Source organism: Eublepharis macularius, chromosome 2 (assembly GCF_028583425.1).
Source record: "Eublepharis macularius isolate TG4126 chromosome 2, MPM_Emac_v1.0, whole genome shotgun sequence".
In the NCBI taxonomy this organism is placed as follows: domain Eukaryota; kingdom Metazoa; phylum Chordata; class Lepidosauria; order Squamata; family Eublepharidae; genus Eublepharis; species Eublepharis macularius.
In genome coordinates this window covers 207302858-207325132 of record NC_072791.1, presented here as the reverse complement: position 1 = coordinate 207325132, position 22275 = coordinate 207302858, and the positions used below count along the sequence as shown (strand labels likewise).

The window sequence follows — 22275 nt, the reverse complement described above, 5'->3', positions numbered from 1 at the left end:
TTTTAAGGCGCAAGCAAACCCACCCAGTCTGCAGTTCCACTAGTATCAATATATACTAATTTCCCCATGATTTCTAGTTCCATCCATTCCTTATTTTACTCTGTTTTTTACCCACTGAGCTCACAGAAAGTAAGAAATGGGTTCCAGTTCTGCCTATTTCACACCCCGTTATTTCCCTTTCCTTGAAACGAAATTTCGTCCTCCTTGAAGATGTGACAGAGTCCCAGACTGCTAGGGGCAAACTAAAACTGACACATCAGGCAAGATCTCAGGGGCTGGTTCAACAGGCTGAAACTGACTACCTGTAATGCCAAGGGGAACAAGGAGGTATTCAATAAAGTGACCGTGTCTTGACAATAATGAAAAATGCCATCCTTTCCAGGATCTCCTCTGGATATATGTTTCTAATTCAGTGGCCTCCTGTAATTTTGGTGTTACAGAAATTTTAAATGCTTTTGTGGAGCGTCTAAAATGTAATTTGTTGCTCGATGCAAGAAGCAAGCAGGGAATGGATCTGTGCCCTCAAAACTGCACTTTCTGAACTGTGCAGGAATCCATCACTCGGTACAGGACAAAAGAGGCAGTGGCAGAAAACCGAGAAAGCACAACGGGAGAAGACTGCACAATATACAACAGGAAATTACAAGAACAGGAGGAGAATAAACAGGAAACCTGCTCGCCATCCCTTCACAGACCTCCCAAACTTTCAGTCATTCTAAAGTGAACCAAAGGACGGTGGAGAAAATATCTCATGCATAAATAACCAACACATCAAGATTCCTTACCTGTTAAAACCACAGCATTGTCTGAAGGTGATATACTTAGCTCTGCAACATCCTCTTCGTTCTTTACAGGTGAGTAACGCACTAGGAAACCGGTCAGTTCAATGGATGTCGGGGGAGTCCAAGTCACTCTGATAGTATCGGGTCTCACATTAGTGAAACGGAGATCAGTGGGAGCAGGGACCGCTACGTTTAAAGGATAACTTTTTAGTTCTCTTTCCGGAAGGAACACAGCTTGATTTGAAAGAAGTTCAAGAAACATACAACACAATACCATGCAAAATAAATAAATAAATAAAAATCCACTACTGAGGCATATCCATGCAAACATATTAGCAAACTATGGTTCATTCCACTACAAGGAGAACTGCTGTCAAGTACCTTCACCTCAGATTTCTTGGATTCTAACAACAGTCTACAGCACTAATATATTTTTTTAAAAAGAATCCATTCACGTCTTTGCAAAGCAATCTGGCATGCCGGTCAGCAGGGAGGTATCGGCTGATCTACAGCATCTCAAAGATGGGAAAACAGTCACCCCTTCCATAACACCAACATGCAGACAAATACGGGAGGGTGGCCTGTAGCTGTGAAGTCTCTCAGACCCTACAACTACTTGCACAGTAAAAGGGCGATTAAAATCTTCGCATGACCAAGAGCAACATAGCTGGCTTCCATGCACAACAGTTCCTTAAAGTCATTTTCTTACACATGCAGTAAGACAACTTTCACAGACTGCCACGCCTGTCACTAGCCAGAGTTTGGAGGTTTTCTTCCACATACTGTGTGGGGGAATCATTTGGGCCACAGTAGCCGCCCTGAGCCTGTGTGAGGGTAGGGTGGGATATAAATCTAATCAGGGCTTTTTTTCTGAGAAAAGAGGTGGTGGAACTCAGTGGGTTGCCCTTGGAGAAAATGGTCACATGGCTGGTGGTCCCGCCCGCTGATCTCCAGACAGAGGGGAGTTTAGATTGCTCTCCGTGCCACTGAGTGGTGCGGAGGGCAATCTCAACTCCCCTCTGACTGGAGATCAGGGGGCGGGGCCACCAGCCATGTGACCATTTTCAAGAGGTTCCGGAACTCCGTTCCACCGCGTTCCTGCTGAAAAAAAGCCCTGAATCTAATAATAAGAAGAAGCGGTAGAAATCATACACTAATTCAGAATCAGAATACTGAACTCCAAGAGTTGGTATTCCGAACGAGAGCCGAAATGGCTCAAGCACGTGCTCCAATAGGGACTACTGGATAGCAAAAGAGACCAATTGTTGCTACCCACCAAAGCCCTGGGAGCCGCAGAATGGCAACGGCCAAATAAATCTGCCACTGTTGAGAATTAGCGGAGATAATGGGAGATCTGGAATGACGGAGCAGCTATAGATCGTTGGCAATGTTAAAAGGAATCCGCATTCCCAGCACTCCGTTCCCGGACTCATCGGGTTTCCTAAAGTGAACGCTGCCCTACACCCAACACAGAAAGTGGACCAGCCCTTCCTTGGGGAAGCCAGAGTCCTCCAACCAGCTAGTGACAGGACGAGGGAGAACTTTCACACAGTAGGTCTTCAACAATCACCCGTTTGCTGAGTCAGCGTAGTAGGGGCACTCTCTCCGCCACTTATGAGGGTGATCACGCTGATCTCATAGTCAATGCCCGGTTCCAGGCCGGTAACTGTGTAGTATCCTACTGAGGAGTCCACAAAATCTTCAAAAATGGGGACACTCTCTCCTGCCGCAACTACTGTGATGCGGTAGCCAATAATGGTGGAGGCGTTTAGAGGGGTCCACCTCAGGCCGATACTGGTATCGGTTATGTCAACAAAGCTTAAGTCAGTGAGTTGGGGCACCTCTATCGGGTTAGAGAGCAAACACAGGGAAGCAGAGACAAACAAAGGCACACAAAAAAAAAGACAAGGAAAAAGAGATGAGTAAAAGCAGTGATCATCAGGTTGCATGTATTAAAAACGAAAAGGGACAGTAAAGTCATTACGGTGATATGCGAGATGCCCCGAGCAACAGCAACGTCACTGTTTATAATGCACGGCAGTCAGTCACGTTTGAGGCTTCCGACAATATTTGCAAACAACTTTAAATCATTGTTCAGGACATTTACAAGAATTTCAGCCCAGTGTGATGGTGTGCTCTGCCAACATTAAGTGCATAGGATGGAGTAGCTACTGCCCAAAAGAAAAGGGGTCTCCACGTACCTGACCCCTAAGGAGTGCAAGATAGCCTACTAGCAAACCTTTTTACTTCGTTTTAGAAGTCTGATTCTTCAGCAACAGCAGATGCATTTGCCAATATCCAATTTTCCTCTTAACATCATTGACCGTTCCTCCTTGGTTTACGCATTGCCCACGCGGAACACAGTTTGGGCAGATCCAGTGTTTTGCCAGATGCTGTAATGGCTCAAAACAACTGACTTGGCTAGTCCAGTCACTCTACTAAAACCAAGCCTCTGAACTTGGATTTATGCTAATGGCACCCCACAAGCACCCTGAAAACTTTTCAGGTCCATCATGTTAAAACAGTCAAAGCAGTTTCCATGGCCTTCAGTTTCCAAGGAACCAAAATGCAATCCTAAACAGAGTTACTCCAGTCTAAGCCCACTGATTTTAAGGAGCTTAGACTGGAGTAACTCTTCTTAGGATTGCACTAAAATGTCCTGTAGCTTTGCGGGAGTGTGGGGGAGAAAGAGGTGGCTTTCCAGCACTCAGCTGCAGAAGACACAAGCCGCATTCTGTCTGTCTGTGATGGATACCCACACAGCTTGCTCCTGTGATACCACATTCCTTCTGGCCACCACTTTGTGTGTGGAGCAGCAGTGAAACTTTCCTCATGCGGGAAACAGTTTGTTTAGAACCCAGGTCAGTGGGGAGGAAACAAACTCCAGTTTGCACAGATACCTGCATTTAAATGCCACGGCAAAGTACAGGATGACTGAAGGCTCTCCAGAGCTGGATATTTTCAATTGTACTTGGCACATGTGAGAAAGAGGGATAGGTGGGAGAATGGGAATATAAAATGAAGGAGCAGCTATCTTTTTTTTTTTTGCGGGGGTGGGGACGACGACAACAGACACCATTTGAAGTCTGCAAGAAAAGTAAATATATATGGGCTGTGTATTAAGGAACACCATGAGGGGACAGGTATGAACTAATCTTAATCCGTAATTAAGGAAAGAAGATGACAAAGAAGCAGTATACCAAATGTGGGGCACAAAAACTGTATTAACTAACAGGGAGTCCTTAGTTCATAACCTGAGAAAAGCAATTAAAAACTCTCTTGTTTAGATGGCTATAAAAAACGGATTGGGTGCAAAAGTTCGGTTTCTGTTAAGAGAAGGCCCTTCCATCAGCTGAGCTGACCTCTTCCGTCACTCCCTCCACTACTAGCCCCTGAATCCCCCCCAAAGTGGTTTCCTGTCTCCCAGGAGCTGCATTTCAGGGATTCAGCAGGAGGGCAAAGGCAGAGAAGTTCGTTCCACTGATGCAAGGCCTTCTGCTAATGGAAAATTTAGGCTGGACCCGACCTTAGGTATTGGCTTCAACTGTTGAATAAACATAAGGAACCCCTTTAATTCTTTTATACAAAACCTTTTAAGATATATTGTGCAGAACTGGAAAAAAACGTTTCTAATTTCCCCCAAATACCGCTGATCTTCAAGAGATGTGATTACCATATCACCTGTAAAAAAAAGCACAAAAAAGACCTCCAAAGAGGCCTTTTTGGTACTTCTTTCCTTTAGAAAGTGGCATTAGATGAAAGCCTTGAATGCTTGAATGCACTCATTCCGGTGCGTTAGTTCCCCACGGGAGCAAAGTCAGCCTTGGCAAAAGCACAGAGACGTCAAGCGATGTTAACAGCAAGCATCTGTCTGGGAGCCATTTTGTGGCTTAGCAGAAATGTGGCAACACCCCATAATCACAGGTTTGGGGTTTTCTTACAAACACAGGGCTAGACTGAGATGTCACAACACAAATAGAGCTTGGAAAAGACGTTTAACTCTTAGGCTTGGGTGCATATGAAAAGTAAGAAGATCCCTTTCATGGGATTACAATGGCAAGTCTACACACACACACGCACTTGCCTAAGTATGAGCCCGCTGCACACAGGAAGACTTACTTCCAAACAAAGATACAGGCGGGCCAATTGGATCATCTTACTCATTTTGGATCTCAGGGGATCCACATGGAATGTATTTCTAATGGTTTGCTAGCAAATTTCTTCAGAAAAAACCACCACTATTGGCATTATACACTTGAAGTCTGGTTACGATTCATAGTTTGCAGGTTTTACCTCACAACTCCCATAATTTGGCAAGCTGCCCCTACTGGAGCCTTTGCAGATACCAGACAGTTTCCCCCCTTTTTTTAAACAGCTAATGTCAGTTAAAAAGACAATGGCCGTTTTCACACTGCTTACCGGCCACGGAACATCGTGCCGGGCTCCCGGAACAACAGCGTCTTCCTGGCACGATTTCACGCAAGAACTGCTGTTCCCGCGTAAGCAGTGTAAAAACGCCCAATACCTTTGCACTGGATCAGCTGCGTTGTCTGAATCAAGAGCAGATCTCCTCACTCATTTTATGAGAATAAGGTCATACAAAATAAGCTGTTCTCTCCATCACATAGAGAACGTAAGTCTGTCTTCAATATCTAGGGATCTGACCCAAAGCAAATGCTGGAATAACACAGTGTTATTTATGATTAAACACAATCAATGAAAAATCTTCACTAAAGCTCATGCGAACAGGAAGCTTGCAAGTCTCCGATTCACTACTCAGTTCTTAATTTTACCTGGCATGATGGTTTCAAAGATGGGGATGCTCTCTTGATCATCTTTGACGGTGTAAACACTGACGTTGTACTCCACGCCGGGGCTCAGGCTTTCAAAAATACAAGACGTCTGGTCTGCATGGACCAGTTCTTCCAAGGTGTAACCTTGTTGTCCGTTTGTAGGGGTGGTAGTTATTCTGTACGCAGTGATATCTGGAGCACAGTTATCAGAGACATGATTATTTTCTTCAAGCTACAAACTGAAGCCCAGCGCAATCGTTTCTAGATATTAAAACACAGAAAACTGACAGCAAAAATTCTCTCTACAAAGTATTCTACATAATGCTGCAATATTAATATTAAATGAGGAAAGTCTTTGAGTATATCCTCATATTCTCTCTCTAGGTATGTGTGTGTATTCAGACGTCACAGCAAACCCACAGTTTGTTTCAACTACCATGTTGCACAAACTCTGATTACCAGTTGTATATAACAGACCAGAGTTTGTAAGCTCCCAGTTAGTCTGCTGTTTGCCTTTTTTCCTGCGCCTAAGCAAAATCTCCAGAGGCTATCCAAAGCTCCCTTGCATTGCCTGGCTGCCACCAGTCCTTCACTATATACGTAGCCCAACTGTCTACCTGCATTCCTTAAACCTTTTTAACTCTTAAACTAAAGGAAAATGTTTCACCTGCTGTGAATGTATATTCTATACATTGTCGAAGGCTTTCACAGCCAGAGAATGTTAGTTGTTGTAGATTTTCCGAGCTGTATGGCCGTGGTCTTGGCATTGTAGTTCTTGACGTTTTGCCAGCAGCTGTGACTGGCATCTTCAGAGGTGTAGCACCGAAAAAGACAGAGATCTCTCAACGTCAAACTCAGTTCTCTGTCTTTTGGTGCTACACCTCTGAAGATGCCAGTCACAGCTGCTGGCAAAACGTCAGGAACTACAATGCCAAGACCATGGCGATACAGCCCGGAAAATCTACAACAACTAATGTGCATTCTCATTGGTTCAAAGATGCAGCAATCTGCTGCTTCTGAGTAACTGCATCTCAAAGTTCACAGCCAGGGACTTCTGGTGACACCAATAGCTTCCTCTTTGATTCCCATACCGGATGTGGAGCCTACAAAAGCCCCTTTGTAAATCAACTCAAAAAACTATATGAGGTACTCAAAGTGCCAGCATAAACTGGTCCAGCCAGTTACTACAGGGGGACATCCCACTACACTAAAACTGCTGAAACCTGAAGGATGAATGTAGCTATCCCTGCAGTAGGTATCTTACGTTTCTTTGATCATTTCAGAAATCTGCTGCTACTAACCCATCATCTATTTAGGGGAAGAACGTGGTATCGTGCCATTGAAGGTGTAGTGCGCAGCTACTACCATGAATTGTGAGAATAGTCTTCGGGAATTTGATAACCTGAAGTGAAGACATCTGCAAAGCTGAAGCCAAATTCAGACATCCTTTAGGTGTATGGAGGCAGATCATGTTTCTCTGGTCAGCAAGTAAAAATATGTTCCAGAGATTATCTAGAACATTTTGGTGCCAACTAACGTGTTGATATCTCTGAGGTCTAAAATGGGGTGTAGGCCGTTGTCCTTTCAGGGGTTGGCTGTGTAACAGGAGTAAGAGCCCCCTGCTGAGACGATGGAATGATCTCCATGCCTTTTCTTCCTGAAGAGATATCACTTCTGACAGAAGGCTGAGGTATGGATATGTGTAGTTGCAACTCTCAGAGAAGGGACATGAAGCAGACTATAGCTTATCCTCAGCAGATGGTCAATATGAAGTTATTGTGAGCATTACATTTCCATGCCTCGAAGTGTGAATGCAGACGTGGTCATAAGGGGAGCCAAAGATCACAGACGGAGGAAGCTCTTGCTTTAGAAGATATGAAGCTGACCACGGTTTGAAGGAGGACTTCCATAACATAGAGAAGTAGGATCTATTCTCAGAAGAGGTGATTTTGTGTCAATATCAGACTCATGGGCTTTGTGAATGGGGACTGGTGAATATAAATCCCTCAGGCTGTGCTGGTAATCTGAGTTTTCGAACCCACTCCAAAGTGTCGTTTGGTTGAAAAATATTCCTTCAGTGACAGACGGGTCGTCTATTGTGATTACTGCTTCAGAGGTTAAGTGCAGTAAAGGACAGCCATATCTCCTTCAGGAAATGGAGTCCATCATTCTCTCTGAACCACGGACTGACACATTTGACATGTTTACTTATTTTCAAATCTTGGCTTTGAAAAGGTGTTCTAGTATTGGGGCATTTTTTCCTCATAGGAAATATCTGTGTCGAGCCACACCAGCCAAGAAGATGGCAAGTGATTGCAGCTGACCAATAGAATTGCTGACTCGTACTATTAAATGCTAGGGCAGAAAGGGGCATTTATAGTTTTGAGAGGTTCTAACTGCAATGGAATCAGGGGTGGGATGAGCCATCGAGAAGGAACCATCTTGCTGATGCATCTTGTACATGTTCTCTGATCTTTTGGAGGGGGAGGATTTCAGACGGAACCCTTCGCTGGAAACATCAAAAATGCTACCGGAGCATGAGCTTCGAAATCCACGAATTGAAAAACTGGATCACTGGCTGTAGAAGCCACAGTGTTGCCTTCTTTGTATCACAGCTGCAGTACTTGACAATTTTTTTACAGCTTTTGCAGTTACTGTAACGTTCCTGCTTGGACACCGAACTCATACTCCAACGGTTGCTTTCGTGTGCTAAAAAAGGGGTCTCAAATGAGCCAACGTTTCCCCCATTCGTTTCCCTCCGCCTACTTGGCACAGTAAAGGAAGCAAACATCTTGGGGAAGAAATTAAGAACAGTTCAGGCAACCATCACCGGCACAACGCGAAGGAACAAAATGTATTCCCTGACATGGAGGTTTTTCAGCAGGCTCTTGCGATTCATTACTGAGATGATCCCCCGAAGAAGAGCATACTCATACGAGAAACGGTATTTTAACAGATGCAGCCAGGAGCATTTGGTTCAGTGCCGTACAAACTGTCAACTGTCGGTAAGGGTGGGGCTGCGGCTCAGCAGCAGAGCATCTGGCTCGGCGTGCAGAAGTCCCGATCTGCAGCATCTCCAGTTAAAAGGATCAGACATGGGGTGATGTGAACCCCTTTCTCTACCTGAGAACGCAGAGAGCCACTGCCAGTCTGAGTAGACAGTACTGATCTTGGTGGGCCAAGGGTCTGAGTCTCTATAAGGCAACTTCATGTGTTCAGTTCAGCTAATATAACTAAGCAGGAAGCTAGTAAAAGTTACTGCAATCTATGATACTGTAGAGTCAAAATACCTGGAGTTGTACTTCTTTCCCAAGAGACAGTAAGGATTCCTGTGTCTGGGTTAGAATCCAGGCGCAAGTTGGAGGGGGGAGACACAGCTGAAAGAAACAGAATCAGTGTTTAAGATTTCTCTAGAAATGCAGTATTTATCCTCCTTTACAAAAAAATCCCTGAATTTGGAAAGCTTCTTTGCGTTTCTGTGTTTCTCTGGATCGTGGACCATAAACAGAATGTGCCCCGTGTCCTTCATGCTACAAGGGCGGTGCTCACTCCAGCACTGTCTCACAGCAGGCTGGTCTCCCTCGGCATATCAACATGCCCCAGGCCCAAATGACTAGGAAACAGTCTGTGGCAACCCTGGGGGAGGGGACTCATCTGCAGGCCAGCTTTCTGTACAATAAATACATGGGTAGTGAAGGCTCTAGACAGAGCAGGCAGAAGAGGCAGTTGCCAAGGGCAGTCCAAGACATCACTGTAGTAGCTGTCTAAGAGGATCCTGCCCATTGTGGATTTGCATCCGAACTTGCTGAATCAGGTCCACCTACTCCAACAGAGCTCTACTAGAAATTCAAGGTGTGCTTTCCGCCCACCCAGGATCTGCTTTCTGCCCACCCAGGATCTGCTTTCCGCCCACCCATATTATAGGCAACATCAAAGCATACAGAAAGGAAGTGATTTGACCAAGGTCACCCTCACTTCTCGGTGGCAGAATTCCCCCACATTCCCAATCTCCTGGCTCAAGTCAGGCCTTTGTCTGGTTTATTTCATTGATAACTCGTTCATTCTTTACTTTAAATAATCCCACTGGGTTTACTGAGACTCTGTAAATGACTCAGGGGGTCCTTGGTCTTAAAGTACGATTGACCATTACACAAATAGATCAAGGAGTCCTACGTGTAACAACGGTCTTTATGATTGGAGAGTCCCTCTCTTGACCGTCGGTGAGGACAGTGATGCTGTAGATGTACTCCATGCCAGGCGTCAGGCCAGATATGACAATGCTTCCTGATTCAGAGATGACCTCCCGTGGTGCTTCTCCACCTTGGCTCGGCCGCACACCCAACTAGAGCACAAAGAATCAGGAATCATTCACTATGCCCCCTGGAGAAGAACCTGGTGGACTTCAAGATCCTTATCTCTGGATCTCAGTAAAGCAGCTGGTCTCACGTCAGTCAACGGGGCCACTCAGACAGCTCTGGGATCTCTGCGCATATGGAAGACTCCCACAGAATGCAGTAAAACACAACTCTGTACATTATTTTTTAAAAGGAAACAGCCTAAAAATCCAGGAACCAATATGTTAGAAGAAAGGGGGAGAATTCAGCCTGCTCGAGGTCCTGGAAGCTTAAAATTCAAAATGATTTAAAAACTGTCCCCCAACTGTTAAGAGCTCTATTCCGCCTAACTACATGCTAGCTACCATGTAAAGAACTTATATTTGGACAATAAAACTCAGCTATTTGAGCATCTCAAATGTTCATCTAACAAGAGCAGGTCTGTGTTTTTGAGAAATTCTGGACAGTAGATGGGTTAGTCTTCAGCAGTTAAACAAAACACCTCCTGTCAGGTTTTTAGTTCGACTGAATAGGCCCTCGTCCATGAATGGCTGTTGAGAAAACTTCTGAAATGTATAGCCTGAGAGAAGCAGAAAGCATGCCTGCAGCTTTTACAGTAGGATGTGAGGAATACATTCCACAAGATGAACTTCTAAAACTGGAGCAGTAAGTTGGGGAAGAAGAGCCCTCAAAAGGCCATCATTCTCTTAAGTGAGAATTAAGACCACAGAAGGTGCTTTGGTTTAAAAATGGGCAGTCTTGAGGCAGAGGATGCACAAAAGGGCTCAGACACCAAAAGGGCTTTGATAGAGCCTCCTGTAGTCGGGATGGGGTGTTTCTATCTGCCACCTACCACCATGTTCCTTCCCTTGGGACTCAGTCTGTAACCTCTCGTATTTACTTCCCTTCATCCCGTATCTCCCATCCTTTCTTCCTTCTGAACCACAGTGACTCCAACCAATATATTCAGAAGCACGTAAAGCGCCAAGTATTACAGTTCTTAATTATTCATATTAAACCATCCTGCGCACATTTGTATTACACAGTCTTGGAGCAGAGTCTGTGTTTTTGTCACGCAAGTGCTACCGGGCCTGCCGACACTGAAGAGCAGCAGTAGAAATGAAAAGAGAAATATTAACATAAAAGGGAGCAAAGTCCCCACGTGGATCAGCTGCTACAAACTAGCCAGGCTTGGCATGGCCTTCTTTTGCACCTTGTCTTCAATACGTGCCTGATAGACTGAATTTGACTATGTACCAAGTAAAGGGTGGAAGGGTATTATTATTTCACAATGAGCTGTAGTGACCTTGTTATTATTGTTGTTGTTTATGTTGTTTCTTATTGGTGTTGTTTAATTGTTGTAAAAATTAAACATTCCAAAAATAAAAAGTAAAAAAAAAAATTCTTACTGCATCCCCCCACCCACCCCGCAATCTGGAACTACTCTGATCTGCATGATCGCTGAGAAAAACACAGGGTGGGAGGTGTGGGACCGGAACCCATTTCCTACCTTGAAGCCAATTCTTGGTGCAGGAGTCCAGGTGACAACGATAGAGGTCTCTGTCACTTCGGTGTTATAGTGAGGAACGGAGCCCACGCGCTGCACTGTGGAGCAAAACCATGAAGAGAATTCCTGTTTAACCTTATCAAGAAATGAAAAGGCACTTGGACCCAGTCATCATAAGAGAGATCAAACACTCACCTGGAATTTTTAAGAGTTGCTTTAATAGCAAATTGTATTGTTCTTAGGAAAGGATAAAATAGAGCATGTATAATTATAGCATGAATACTCTTTTCTGAACCCTTTCCCCCCCGTTTTGAAAAGGAAATGGGCCCACTCACTGGTGCCACACAGTCTCCCCTTCATTCCCATTTTTCTTTCCTGACTTTACAATGCTTGCTCTGACCATTTCATCTCAGCCTGAAGAAAGGAAAGAGAAAACACAGAAGGAAAGAACGAAGCTCGGACAACAGGAAGAAACTTTCTTTTCATAGAGAAAAAGGTGAGATAAGAAAAATAAAAGCTGAAGCAGTTCTCAGAGAATCAACACAGAGCTGCTAACAGTTCAGCAGGCAGAAAAGAAACAGGCAGGAACAGGCAAAGAGGCAACTGCCTCCCTCAGCAGAAAGGATTTGAACACCAACTCCCGACCTAGAGCTCTAGAACTTTCCGGCCCATATACAGGACTGCTCAGAGACATCAAAGAAAAATATTAGGCTTTAGTATAGGCATCGCTTCACGTTAGCACTGTTAAGTGTAATGGCTTGGATCCAGAGGAGCATTTCCATGTGTGGAAGGATTTCCCCCCTCAGCAGCGCAATATTCTCATTTCCTCACTCCTGCTGCAGCCTCACTCGTCCCCCTCCCTTGAAACACTGCAGCAGAAGGGGAGGGGCAAGAAAGTCATGCCTTACAGGTGGAAACCTTTCCCTCTCCTGAAACACTGTGGTGTTCTGGGCTGCAGCAGAAGGGGGTGACAAAGAAGTCATGCCCTACAGGTGGAAATCTTTCCCTTCCTTGAAATGCTGTGGTGTTCTGGGCTGCAGCAGGAGGGGGAGGCAAGAAAGTCAGGCCCTACAGGTGGAAATCTTTCCCTCCCTTGAAATGCTGTGACGTTCTGGGCTGCAGCAGGAGGGGGAGGCAAGAAAGTCAGGCCCTACAGGTGGAAATCTTTCCCTTCCTTGAAATGCTGTGGTGTTCTGGGCTGCAGCAGGAGGGGGAGGCAAGAAAGTCAGGCCCTACAGGTGGAAATCTTTTCACCTGTGGAAACTCTCCTCTAGATCCAAGCCCATCATTTCCCTACAACAATACTCAATAGTATTCCTTAGAGAAACATGACCGTGCTGCTTCTGCTCGTTACAATGGATGTACATCTCCTTAATATAATTACTACTCCATAATGAGATGGCTTTGAGATAGTGATCTTGTGATAGAGATGCATGCTTCATGCAAATGTGCATCTGCCAAGATTTATCTTGCAGAGCATATGACTGTAGGGTAGGATGAAACCAAAGTTTGTTATCATCCATTCTCTTTAAGGAATAAAAGACTGGCAGTTCCCAGAAATGTTAGGTGGTAGTTAGCAACTTTTAACAATTCTTCTTGGGACTGCCAGTAAATGTTGGCTACCATTTGACAAAGAAAACACTTAGGTTATGGAATGAAACTGGAAGAAGTTCCCAACTATGATGTTTATAGCGTGATCCGTTAAAAAAATATAGCCCCAACTTCACACTGTTTCATAACCAATGTAAGCTCCCTTTTCTGGGCCTGAGAACATTTCAAATGCAGCTTTCGGGAGGCAGCTGGTTGAGCTGGAGAAGAACCAAAAACGGCCTCATACTTACAAGTTGAGAAGACTCCCGTTTCTGGGTTGCTTTGCTGGTTGCCCTTGACAGCCACAAGGGTCACGGTGTATTCAGAGCCAGGCTGCAAGTTCCTCAACAGGTACCTGGTGGCCGATGGCCCCACGGTGTGCTTTTTGGGTTGATCTCCTGTTGTTGTCAGTCCCACAGTAAGTAGGTAACTTGTAATATGGGCCTGAGGAGGTCTCCAAGTCACCAGCACAGTAGAATCGGTCTCATTGACAAACCGCAGGTTGGTTGGGGCATCAAGTTCTTGAAGGGGAAAAAATAAAGCAAGCCTTCTAAATTGTTTGTTTTTCATTCAGACTGTTTGCTTGTTCACTTCGCTAATGAGTTAAGGACCACAGACTTCACCACTATGTTGCCTTACGTACTACCTGTTGTCTTAAATATGCGCTCGTATGAGCTATCTGTGCTTCACGTGGTCTAATGTCAACCCTAGAATTGCTTATGCTCTGTTTCAGCATATCTTCAACTATGTATTGGATTCTTACTAATGCTATGTCTTGGTAAAATTGTGTTTATTTACCCTATGGCATTGTTCATGGAAATGTCCTTGAAATTGTCTGTTTCTTGAAATTGACTGTTCCTTGAAATTGACTGTACTGGTCTCACACTGTGTAATCCGCCTTGAGTCTCAGTGAGAAAGGCAGACTATGAATTACATAAATAAATAAATATAATAATAAATAGTAACATATTTGAGGCTCAAGGCAGCTTACAGTTCCAAATTTTAAAACGCAGAGTACAATAAAACCCCAGGTAACCCCTCCCCCAATTCCTGCAGTTTGCATCCCACTAAAAGCCCTAACAAATGAAATGGCCTTGTGGGGCCTCCTAAAAACTTCTAAAGATGGCACCTCCCCCTCACCTCCTCAAGATGCCCGTGCCATAAGGTAGGAGCTCCTACAGAAAAAGCTGAGGGTGTCAGGGCAAGGAGCGTGCCCACAGCCCATCTCGACGTATAGATGTACTGCTAGGTGTACTGCTAGAAATACACTTACTGGTTGCTTGCTGTCCGGTGAGCGGTTCACTTTCTCTGCCTTGTCCCAGGGCATAGATCTTAAAAAGGTAGGTCGTTCCAGGTAAGAGCTCGGTGACCTCAGCGAAAGAGTATCTTGTCACAGGCAACTTCTGCCCATGTTCACCTGGGCGGTTCACTGGGATCACTTCCACCCTATAGCCAGTAACGGTGCTCTCAGGGGGGTTCCACATGATGGTGATTTTGATGTCCGTCACATCCACGAACTGGAGATCTCTGGGGGAAGCAACCTCACCTGGGTGAAGAGATGTACAAAAGATATTCCTCACTAAACAGCTGACAAGACGGCAGGAACCAGATGACGCCATAATGACCACAACTAGCCTCCTCTTACTACCTTGTACGTGTTGGGATTGCACCAAGTGTTTCCGTTGCAGTCACGAAAGAGTTAAACTGTTTGTGTTGCTTACTTAATTAGTAAACTTACTTTGCATGTAACCATTAAGGCTTTGAGTAAAGATTCCCGCCATAGAAAGGGGAGTCTCTATGAATAATGAAGTAGAATTAGGATTTCCTATTGGGCAACTTGTTAATTGGGGGGGGGCAATTAAGTGACGCTACATACTGAAGTTTTATTGCTCTTTGTTCACTCTCTCATTCTCTCTCTTTCACTCTCTCACTCTCTTGTGTATCATGTCTATCTAGTCTTATCAAGCAAGATGTAGTCTATTAGCAATTTATTATTTTCTTCCAAAGTAACCCTAATTTTTATCCTCTTAGTAAAGTAGTTTTACAGAGCTACACTGGAGTCTGTGTCAACTCTCATTACTTGCAATTCTGCATAATCTCTGCTAATTTTCCTACAGTATGAAGGCTGCCTTCTTGATGGGAATGAATGAAAAGCAAGCTAAACTATATATTAATTAGACGTGAAGTGTGGTGTAGTGGCTAGAGTGTTGGACTAGGATCTGGGAGAACCAGATTTGAATCCCTGCTCTGCTATGAAAGCTTGCTGGGTCAACTTGGGCCAGTCACTCTCTCGCAGTCTAATCTACCTCACAGGGTTGTTGTGAGGAGAGTTATATAAGCTGCCTTGGGTTCTCATTGGAGAGAAAGGCGGGGAATAAATGAAGTAAATGATTAAAATTAATAAATAAAACATCACATCATACTACACCACATCATACTACTGGCTTTGCCTTTTCAGTGTTATAATAACAACAACAACAACATTCGATTTATATACCGCCCTTCAGGACAACTTAATGCCCACTCAGAGCGGTTTACAAAGTATGTTATTATTATCCCCACAACAAACACCCTGTGAGGTGGGTGGGGCTGAGAGAGCTGTGACTAGCCCAAGGTCACCCAGCTGGCTTCAAGCGGAGGAGTGGGGAATCAAACCCGGCTCTCCAGATTAGAGTCCTGCGCTCTTAACCACTACACCAAACTGTCTGAAAGCAAGTCATGAAAGAAGCCAACACAACTGTGGAGTACATCATGCTGGTAAGAGCAGAAACTCTAGTCTCCCCTGCTCTTCCCTTACTCCCCAGACTAGGGCAAGAATGGCTAGTAACTGAGATGGACAGGGTACTCCCCAAGAATGTGTCCAGATTCCACAAAGGAAAACAAATCAGAAAATTAACTGGAAATAGCTGCCTTCAGTCTCTCTGTCCTGTTGTTCACCCTCCACAGTAACTGGTTGGCCCCTGTGTGAGACAGGATGCCGGAATAGACGGACCGCTAGCCTGATCCAGCAGAGCTCTTCTTACATTCTTGCGGAAAGTAAAACATGTCCTGCCCCGAACTGAAAAGTATAAATCTCTGCAGCCCTGAGCACTAGAAACTTGCATTAAAATGATTTTGATCCAATGATTGCCTCTCTGACTGCACTGGCAGAAAGGGATTATTTGTGGGTACATTGATCTGGCTTGCGTGACCAAAACCTGGTCACGTCATTGATTACCGATCGGTTTCCAAGTTCAATCCAGGGTAACCCACGAGACCTGTAGAACAGGTGGACGATGCAGACCCCACTTGGCTCCTGCTAATAAACGAGCTGCAACCTGGTTGGACGAATAAGAGGGGGTGTATCTGCTTCGGCAAAATCTGCTTGGCTATGCAGTCCATCCGATGCTGGAGGCGGAGGAAGGAGGCAATCACCTTCCACGAGTCTCCCCTTTCATTGACTTCCAGTGCAGATACAAAGGAAACAGGGCTGTGCTATACTGGAATGCTTCAGGACGGAGTAGGATTGTAGCCTGTTTCACTGTTTACTGTATATATTATCTTGCTTTTGCTGCCTTGCCTTCTGTTATCCATTTACTGTACATCGTGTCTTAGAATGGTTATATTGCCTGCATTGTCTTATAATTTTGTAATCCTGGTTCTATTGCATTGTTCATTGGATGTCTTACATTGTCCAACTGTTTGTTTTTTTTAAATATTTTGTAATCCACTTTGACTCTCATTGAGAAAGGCGGGCTATAAACAAAGCTAATAAATAAGTATAAGAATGCATTAGCTATTACCTTCCAGTGGCACACCAGTAGTCTTCTGCTGTATGAACACGGGAATACTTTCTTGGCTCTCTTCCACAGCATAGATGGTGATATTGTATTGAACCCCAGGCATCAAGTCACTGAGCGTCACAGAGGTGGCAGACTCGGGCAAATTCAGTTCCGTGCTGCTGCCCTCCACAGACGGTGTGTAGACGATGCGGTAACCTAGGGAAGCCAAAGATGTACGGTCATCTTACAACCTCTTTTCAATCAACTGAACGTCGACTGAATGTCAGAACATACATTTTCACTAGCTTCGTCTATTTTTATCATTGTTTTTAGGTTATTTTGCCGAGTTCAAAAACTGCACAAGACTGCACTGCACGTCACAACACAAGGAGGAATCCTGACATTATTGTGCCATGGAACCCCCATCACTTCTGCATGACATTTTCTCCAGTGTGCTCACGTCCTTCCATGCCTTGGTAAAGGGTCACATAACCAGATTCTAATTCTGAGTCAGGTCTTATATTTATTGTATCTTTGTATTTATATTATTGTAAGGTGCCCCCAGTGCTTTGGGGGCCAGAAGAGGGAAATATATTTTTAATTTAACCACGGCTGATTCCGCACACATTGGATAATGCACTTTCAATGCACTTTATCAATCGTTTGAGGTGGATTTTTTGTTACACACAGGAAAAAATCTGTTCCAAATGATCTATAAAGAGGATTGGAAGTGCATTATCCAACGTGTGCGGAATCACTATTAATAAACAAACTTGCAGCAAAAAGTGCCTGTGCCAATTCTGAAATTAATTTAAAACTTTTTTTTTTACATTAAACCAAAAAGAGAATCAAGCACCAGGCAGGACCAGCCTCCAGAGCACCAACCCAGTAGAGCAGGACCCCAGTTCATCCTGTAGCCACACTACCTCGTGGGGCCTCCTTAAATCTTCAGTAGTTCTTGCAGCATCTTAAGGACGGACGAGCTGTTTTGCACTGATTATTGCTGGCCCTTTTAATGCTTATTACTTGGCGTTTTTATGATGTGGTTTTGTTGTCGTACCTGACTTTGGTCTCAAGTTTTCTAGGAGCAAGGCTGATCTACAAATGTTTTAAATTAACTTATGAGCCTACACAAATCCACTTCAGAAAGGGCGGGGGGGGGACCCAACTCAAACTAGGTGCCAGCTTCAACGAGGCAGGCAGCAAGAGAAATCCTCCCTTCTTTTTCTGCTTGAACCGGACTTTCCGTAGGGACTGTCTTCAGGCTTTACCGACACACACATCCCTCTCACAAATGAAAACAAAGATTAAACCACCAGGATTTTAAGTCAAACAGGGCAGACCTGTGATAGGAGCCTCAGGCCTGCCCCAGCTCACGATGATGGATGTGTCATCCACACTTTCTACAACGTGTTCCGGAGGAGCGTCAGGTGCTGTTTAAAAGAAAAACAAGAAATAAAGGTGAATGGCCAAGAGGATACTCGAGAGCTTTGAGAACAAAGGTGCTGCATGCCAAACATACCTGTTGTCTGTGAGGTAGACAGAATCAGATTCTGTTCACCCTCTTCCGAAATCTGATAGACGTTCACGATGTATCTGCGGCCAGGAAGCAGGTTGGGGATATTGACTGATGTGGCTGTGCTTGGAAGATCTTGAATAACAAAAAGAAAACAGAAAGACTCGCATCTCTAAATACACACATCTCGTTCACTTCCTCCTGGATTTCTGGGAGCAAAGCAGGGCCAAGATTACAACAGAGGTCATCCTGGTTACTTCAAGTCTTTGGCAATCTATTAAGAGGTTTCAGTTTACATGCCTAGTGCCCCTTATTTCCACATAAATATGTGTAATTTTGGACCTGATCTGGCACGTCTAACAAATGACAAAAATTTGGGATGGAAGGGACTTTGCTCTCAAGGGAAACCAGATGCAAAGACGGCAATCCCCCAGCATAAGACAAGGACTCCGAGAAAGTTCTACACAACACGCACTGTGTGTGTGTGTGTGTGTGTGTGTGCATAAAACAGATTGTGAATCACAGAGGAGACAGGCTGTGTCAAACAAATTCTTGCAGCTCAAAGAAAATAACGCTACTTCTGCCATCTAACACTTGCTCAATTAATTCAGGCCTCTCTCTCTCTTACCCAGGTATTGGGGCTCATCTCCCTCTTCGCTCAATTCATATTCGACGCGGAATCCTGAGACTGTGTCGGAAGCAGAAACCCAGGAGACCACGAAGCTGTTGGCGGTGATTTCTGTGACCGACTCCGAGGTCGTCACCACGGAAGGAAGCGCGGTGGTTTCTCCAGACACGTGGCTGGCTGCAGGGTGAAGAGCAAGATGTTTTCATTGACATAATGCCATAAAAATAAAGGAACTCTCAATTAGATTTTGAATGGATGAAGAATTCTGGTTCTGCGCCAAGGTGACTTTTAATACTATTTTTCAAAAACGAGTAACTTAAACGTGTAACAAAGCACAAATGCCATCCTTTCAAAAGCTAAAATTCACAACGCAGAGAAGGACTCAGAGGTACACACAGGAATGAGATCTGAAAGGGGAAGAAGAAAAACACCAGGATGGCCGAGGCCTGAGGCAAAAGCAAAGTGTCTGATCGCAAGCCAGATAACGGTATGAATGAGGACATTCAGAGCACACTGGCAGACCCAAATCAATCCCATGTAAGTAGATGAATCATAGACTTATCCTTCCTTTTAGCATAAGAAATATACCTAAGGAGCCAGAGACGGGGTGAGGGGAAACCACAGAGTTCCTATTTCACAGGGTTACTTACTTGAAACAGCCGTAGTACTTGAGGTGGTGAATTCGAACCGGGTGACTTCTCTCTGCCCGTAATGCTGCACGCTAATAAGCTGCCCCTCATAGAGGACGCCAGGTCTAAGGCCAGAGATAGTGTAGGAATTCAAGTAACCTGGAATTGTGGCCTCTTTCCATTTTCCTCCAGAGTTTTTCTAAAGAACAAAGCAAAAACGCAAATCAGGGCAGGAATATCTCAGAAGTCTACACATGGAGGGATATCTCCATTGGTTTCATTGCCTAAAAAATTGTGATGTCTCCTTGTAGAGGGAACAAAAGCTGCCTAAAGCAGTGATTCTCACTTCAAGGAGTGTCTGGACGAATACTTGTTGGATGAATACTTCTTGGGGATGCTTTCGGCTGTTCCTGTATCGAGCAGGGGGTTGGACTAGATGGTCTGTAAGGCCCCTTCCAACTCTTGATTCTATAATTCTATGAAAACCATTAGATCTGAGAGAAGTGCTTCTCCGGAAAACGTTAGAATTCTGCAGTCAGATAAAAGGAGCCAAGAACAAGCATTCAGTCAAAAGCTCTTGCAACTGAATGAACCGCTGTTTGATGACGAGGACTAAGAGAGACGTATCTCAGTTTCCAGGCAACGTTCTTGAAAAATTCCAGAGCCACGGCATTCTCCACACTTTCATGCAGAATTGCACCTCCAATGCATTGACTGGAAGACCAGTCTAGAACTCAATACCCAAAATTGAACTTGCAAGGAGGTTCATCGGCAGCAGGCTTTCCCCTGGATGTTTGAGCTTTTGCTTGTTCAACACCTTCTGAGATATCATAGCCTAAAACCCAGCGGACCTGTCAATGAACAGATACATCTGATGAACAGCTTCTGGGTACGGTGTCTCCATCAGAGAAGTCTGCTTGTTCTTGATGCCGCTCTAGAAAACGGCCCTCTGGATCTGTGCTGCACTGCAGGACAACTGCTACGGACGGAAGATGATAATGCAGGGGATACAAAATATAATCTAGCCATATAAAGTTGCTTGTTTTGGCTTTTCAGTCGGAGTGTGTTACCAAATTTTTAATTCCAAGCATACACATATTGTAAACTACTCAGATTTCTGAATGACATCGTTTGGGGAATTAGGACAACCAGGTGCTTCTTAATGAAAAAATGTGCAATAGATTCAGTGGTTTGGCCACCATCTTGGAAAAGATCTACTGTATTCCGTGAAATTAAAGAAAACTGTGCATGGCTAGATGACTCACCCTAACTTGGCTCCCTAGTGAAAATGGCTGAAATTCTGCCCTTTAATATAGAAAACCAAAGATGATTTGTTCATTTGCTTCCATGATAGTGTTCTTCGTGCTTTATGACCTCTGTAGCTATGCAAAGCAGGAGGGAAGGCGGCACAGTAAAAGTCAGTCTCGTCAGATCGCGGAAGCTAAGCAGGGTCGGTACTTGGATGGGAGATCACCAAGGAAGACTCTGCAGAGGAAGGCAATGGCAAACCACTTCTGCTTCTCGGTTGCCTTGAAAGCCCTTTGCTGGGGATGCAAATCGGGTGTGACTTGCGGGTGCTTTACACACAGCCATGCAAAGCCGGGCACTTTTTCATGCCATTGAAATGCAGCACTTTTCAAAATCAAAACTGGACGCTTAAGAAGTCAAACAAGAGATTTGATCAGGTTCATTTCAACCGGGTTCAAGAATGGCTGGATGGAGCTGGAGACAGAGGAGACAAACCGTGGGCATCACAAAGACATCCACCGCTTTGAAGTAAGGGACACCGTCAGCCTCCGGTGTCAATTAGGCAAGGACACTCATGCACTCTATGACAAGGCTTCACATCCTGAAGTCCTATATGATGAAGTCAGCAATTCACAGAAGCAACATGGCAACAAAGAAAGGTTGGCTGCTCAGCAATTTTCAGTGTTTCTTCCCCAGTTTGGATGCACCCTGTTTACAGGATGTCACCAATACGAACGTGACTTCAAAAGATGTTTAAGATTATCTTCTCAAGGCTTGGAAACTGGGCAAAATCCAGTGAACGATTTCTATAAAGAGAGGCTGCGTCATGAAAATGAAACACATCTTGGGAGAGGCTTTTGTGCCTAAGTGACAAGGAACAACCAAGAACATCTGATTCTTAGTGCCAGGTTGTGAAGCATACCGGAATGAAAGAATTTATTCTTAAAACAGAGGGAGGAACTCTCCGGTGTCTAGCGGCTGCCTGTGCAGTTGATCCAGACAAATTGTGTGTCAAAGAATGGGCTGCCAAAACTCTTGACAGCTGCAGTTGCTTGCCTTGGAAAAAAACCTCAGATGAACAAGAAAAGTCATCTCTAATAACTCTTATAAAATCCTTGCAGCTTCTCTGGACGCAAAGGCATTTGAAGATCTTGCTTAAGCATTCATTTCATCAGGTTAGACTGTGGACACACACTCAAAAGAACCAGCATGTGTAGAAAATATTGACAGTGGCCCTGAGATGGACTCTTTGATGGAGCCAGAATCCAAGGTGCGTGGGATAAACGCACGTACAGGCTATTTATTTTTTCACAGTTAATAACCAGTACAGACTTATAAAAACGTAAGTGAGTATCATGCACAAAATACACCACTTGGTAAAAATAATTAAATAAATATATAATTATATAAAAACTTGGCAATATAAATACAAAAGCGTGGGCTTTCAGGGTTAGAAATAAAAGCAGACGTTACTCCTTTGCACATTC

General features: G+C 44.4%; 1 protein-coding gene across 6 annotated transcripts in view; it reads right to left on the bottom strand.

The window, feature by feature from the left end:
* Positions 1 to 22275, bottom strand: part of FN1 (fibronectin 1) — an 88285-nt gene that overhangs the window by 31020 nt on the left and 34990 nt on the right. For 5 of the 6 annotated variants that reach the window (XM_054970962.1, XM_054970963.1, XM_054970964.1 and 2 more), the window contains exons 14-25: positions 19562 to 19739; positions 18912 to 19088; positions 18290 to 18418; positions 18111 to 18200; positions 16789 to 16983; positions 14280 to 14552; positions 13258 to 13527; positions 11420 to 11514; positions 9749 to 9917; positions 8866 to 8952; positions 5576 to 5767; positions 786 to 968 (exon numbers count right to left, since the gene is read on the bottom strand). In XM_054970962.1, the coding sequence (XP_054826937.1) occupies positions 786 to 968; positions 5576 to 5767; positions 8866 to 8952; positions 9749 to 9917; positions 11420 to 11514; positions 13258 to 13527; positions 14280 to 14552; positions 16789 to 16983; positions 18111 to 18200; positions 18290 to 18418; positions 18912 to 19088; positions 19562 to 19739 (2038 nt within the window). Of the gene's footprint in view, positions 1 to 785; positions 969 to 2352; positions 2626 to 5575; positions 5768 to 8865; positions 8953 to 9748; positions 9918 to 11419; positions 11515 to 13257; positions 13528 to 14279; positions 14553 to 16788; positions 16984 to 18110; positions 18201 to 18289; positions 18419 to 18911; positions 19089 to 19561; positions 19740 to 22275 lie in introns of all 6 variants that reach the window. The other variant, XM_054970967.1, reaches the window with a different exon arrangement.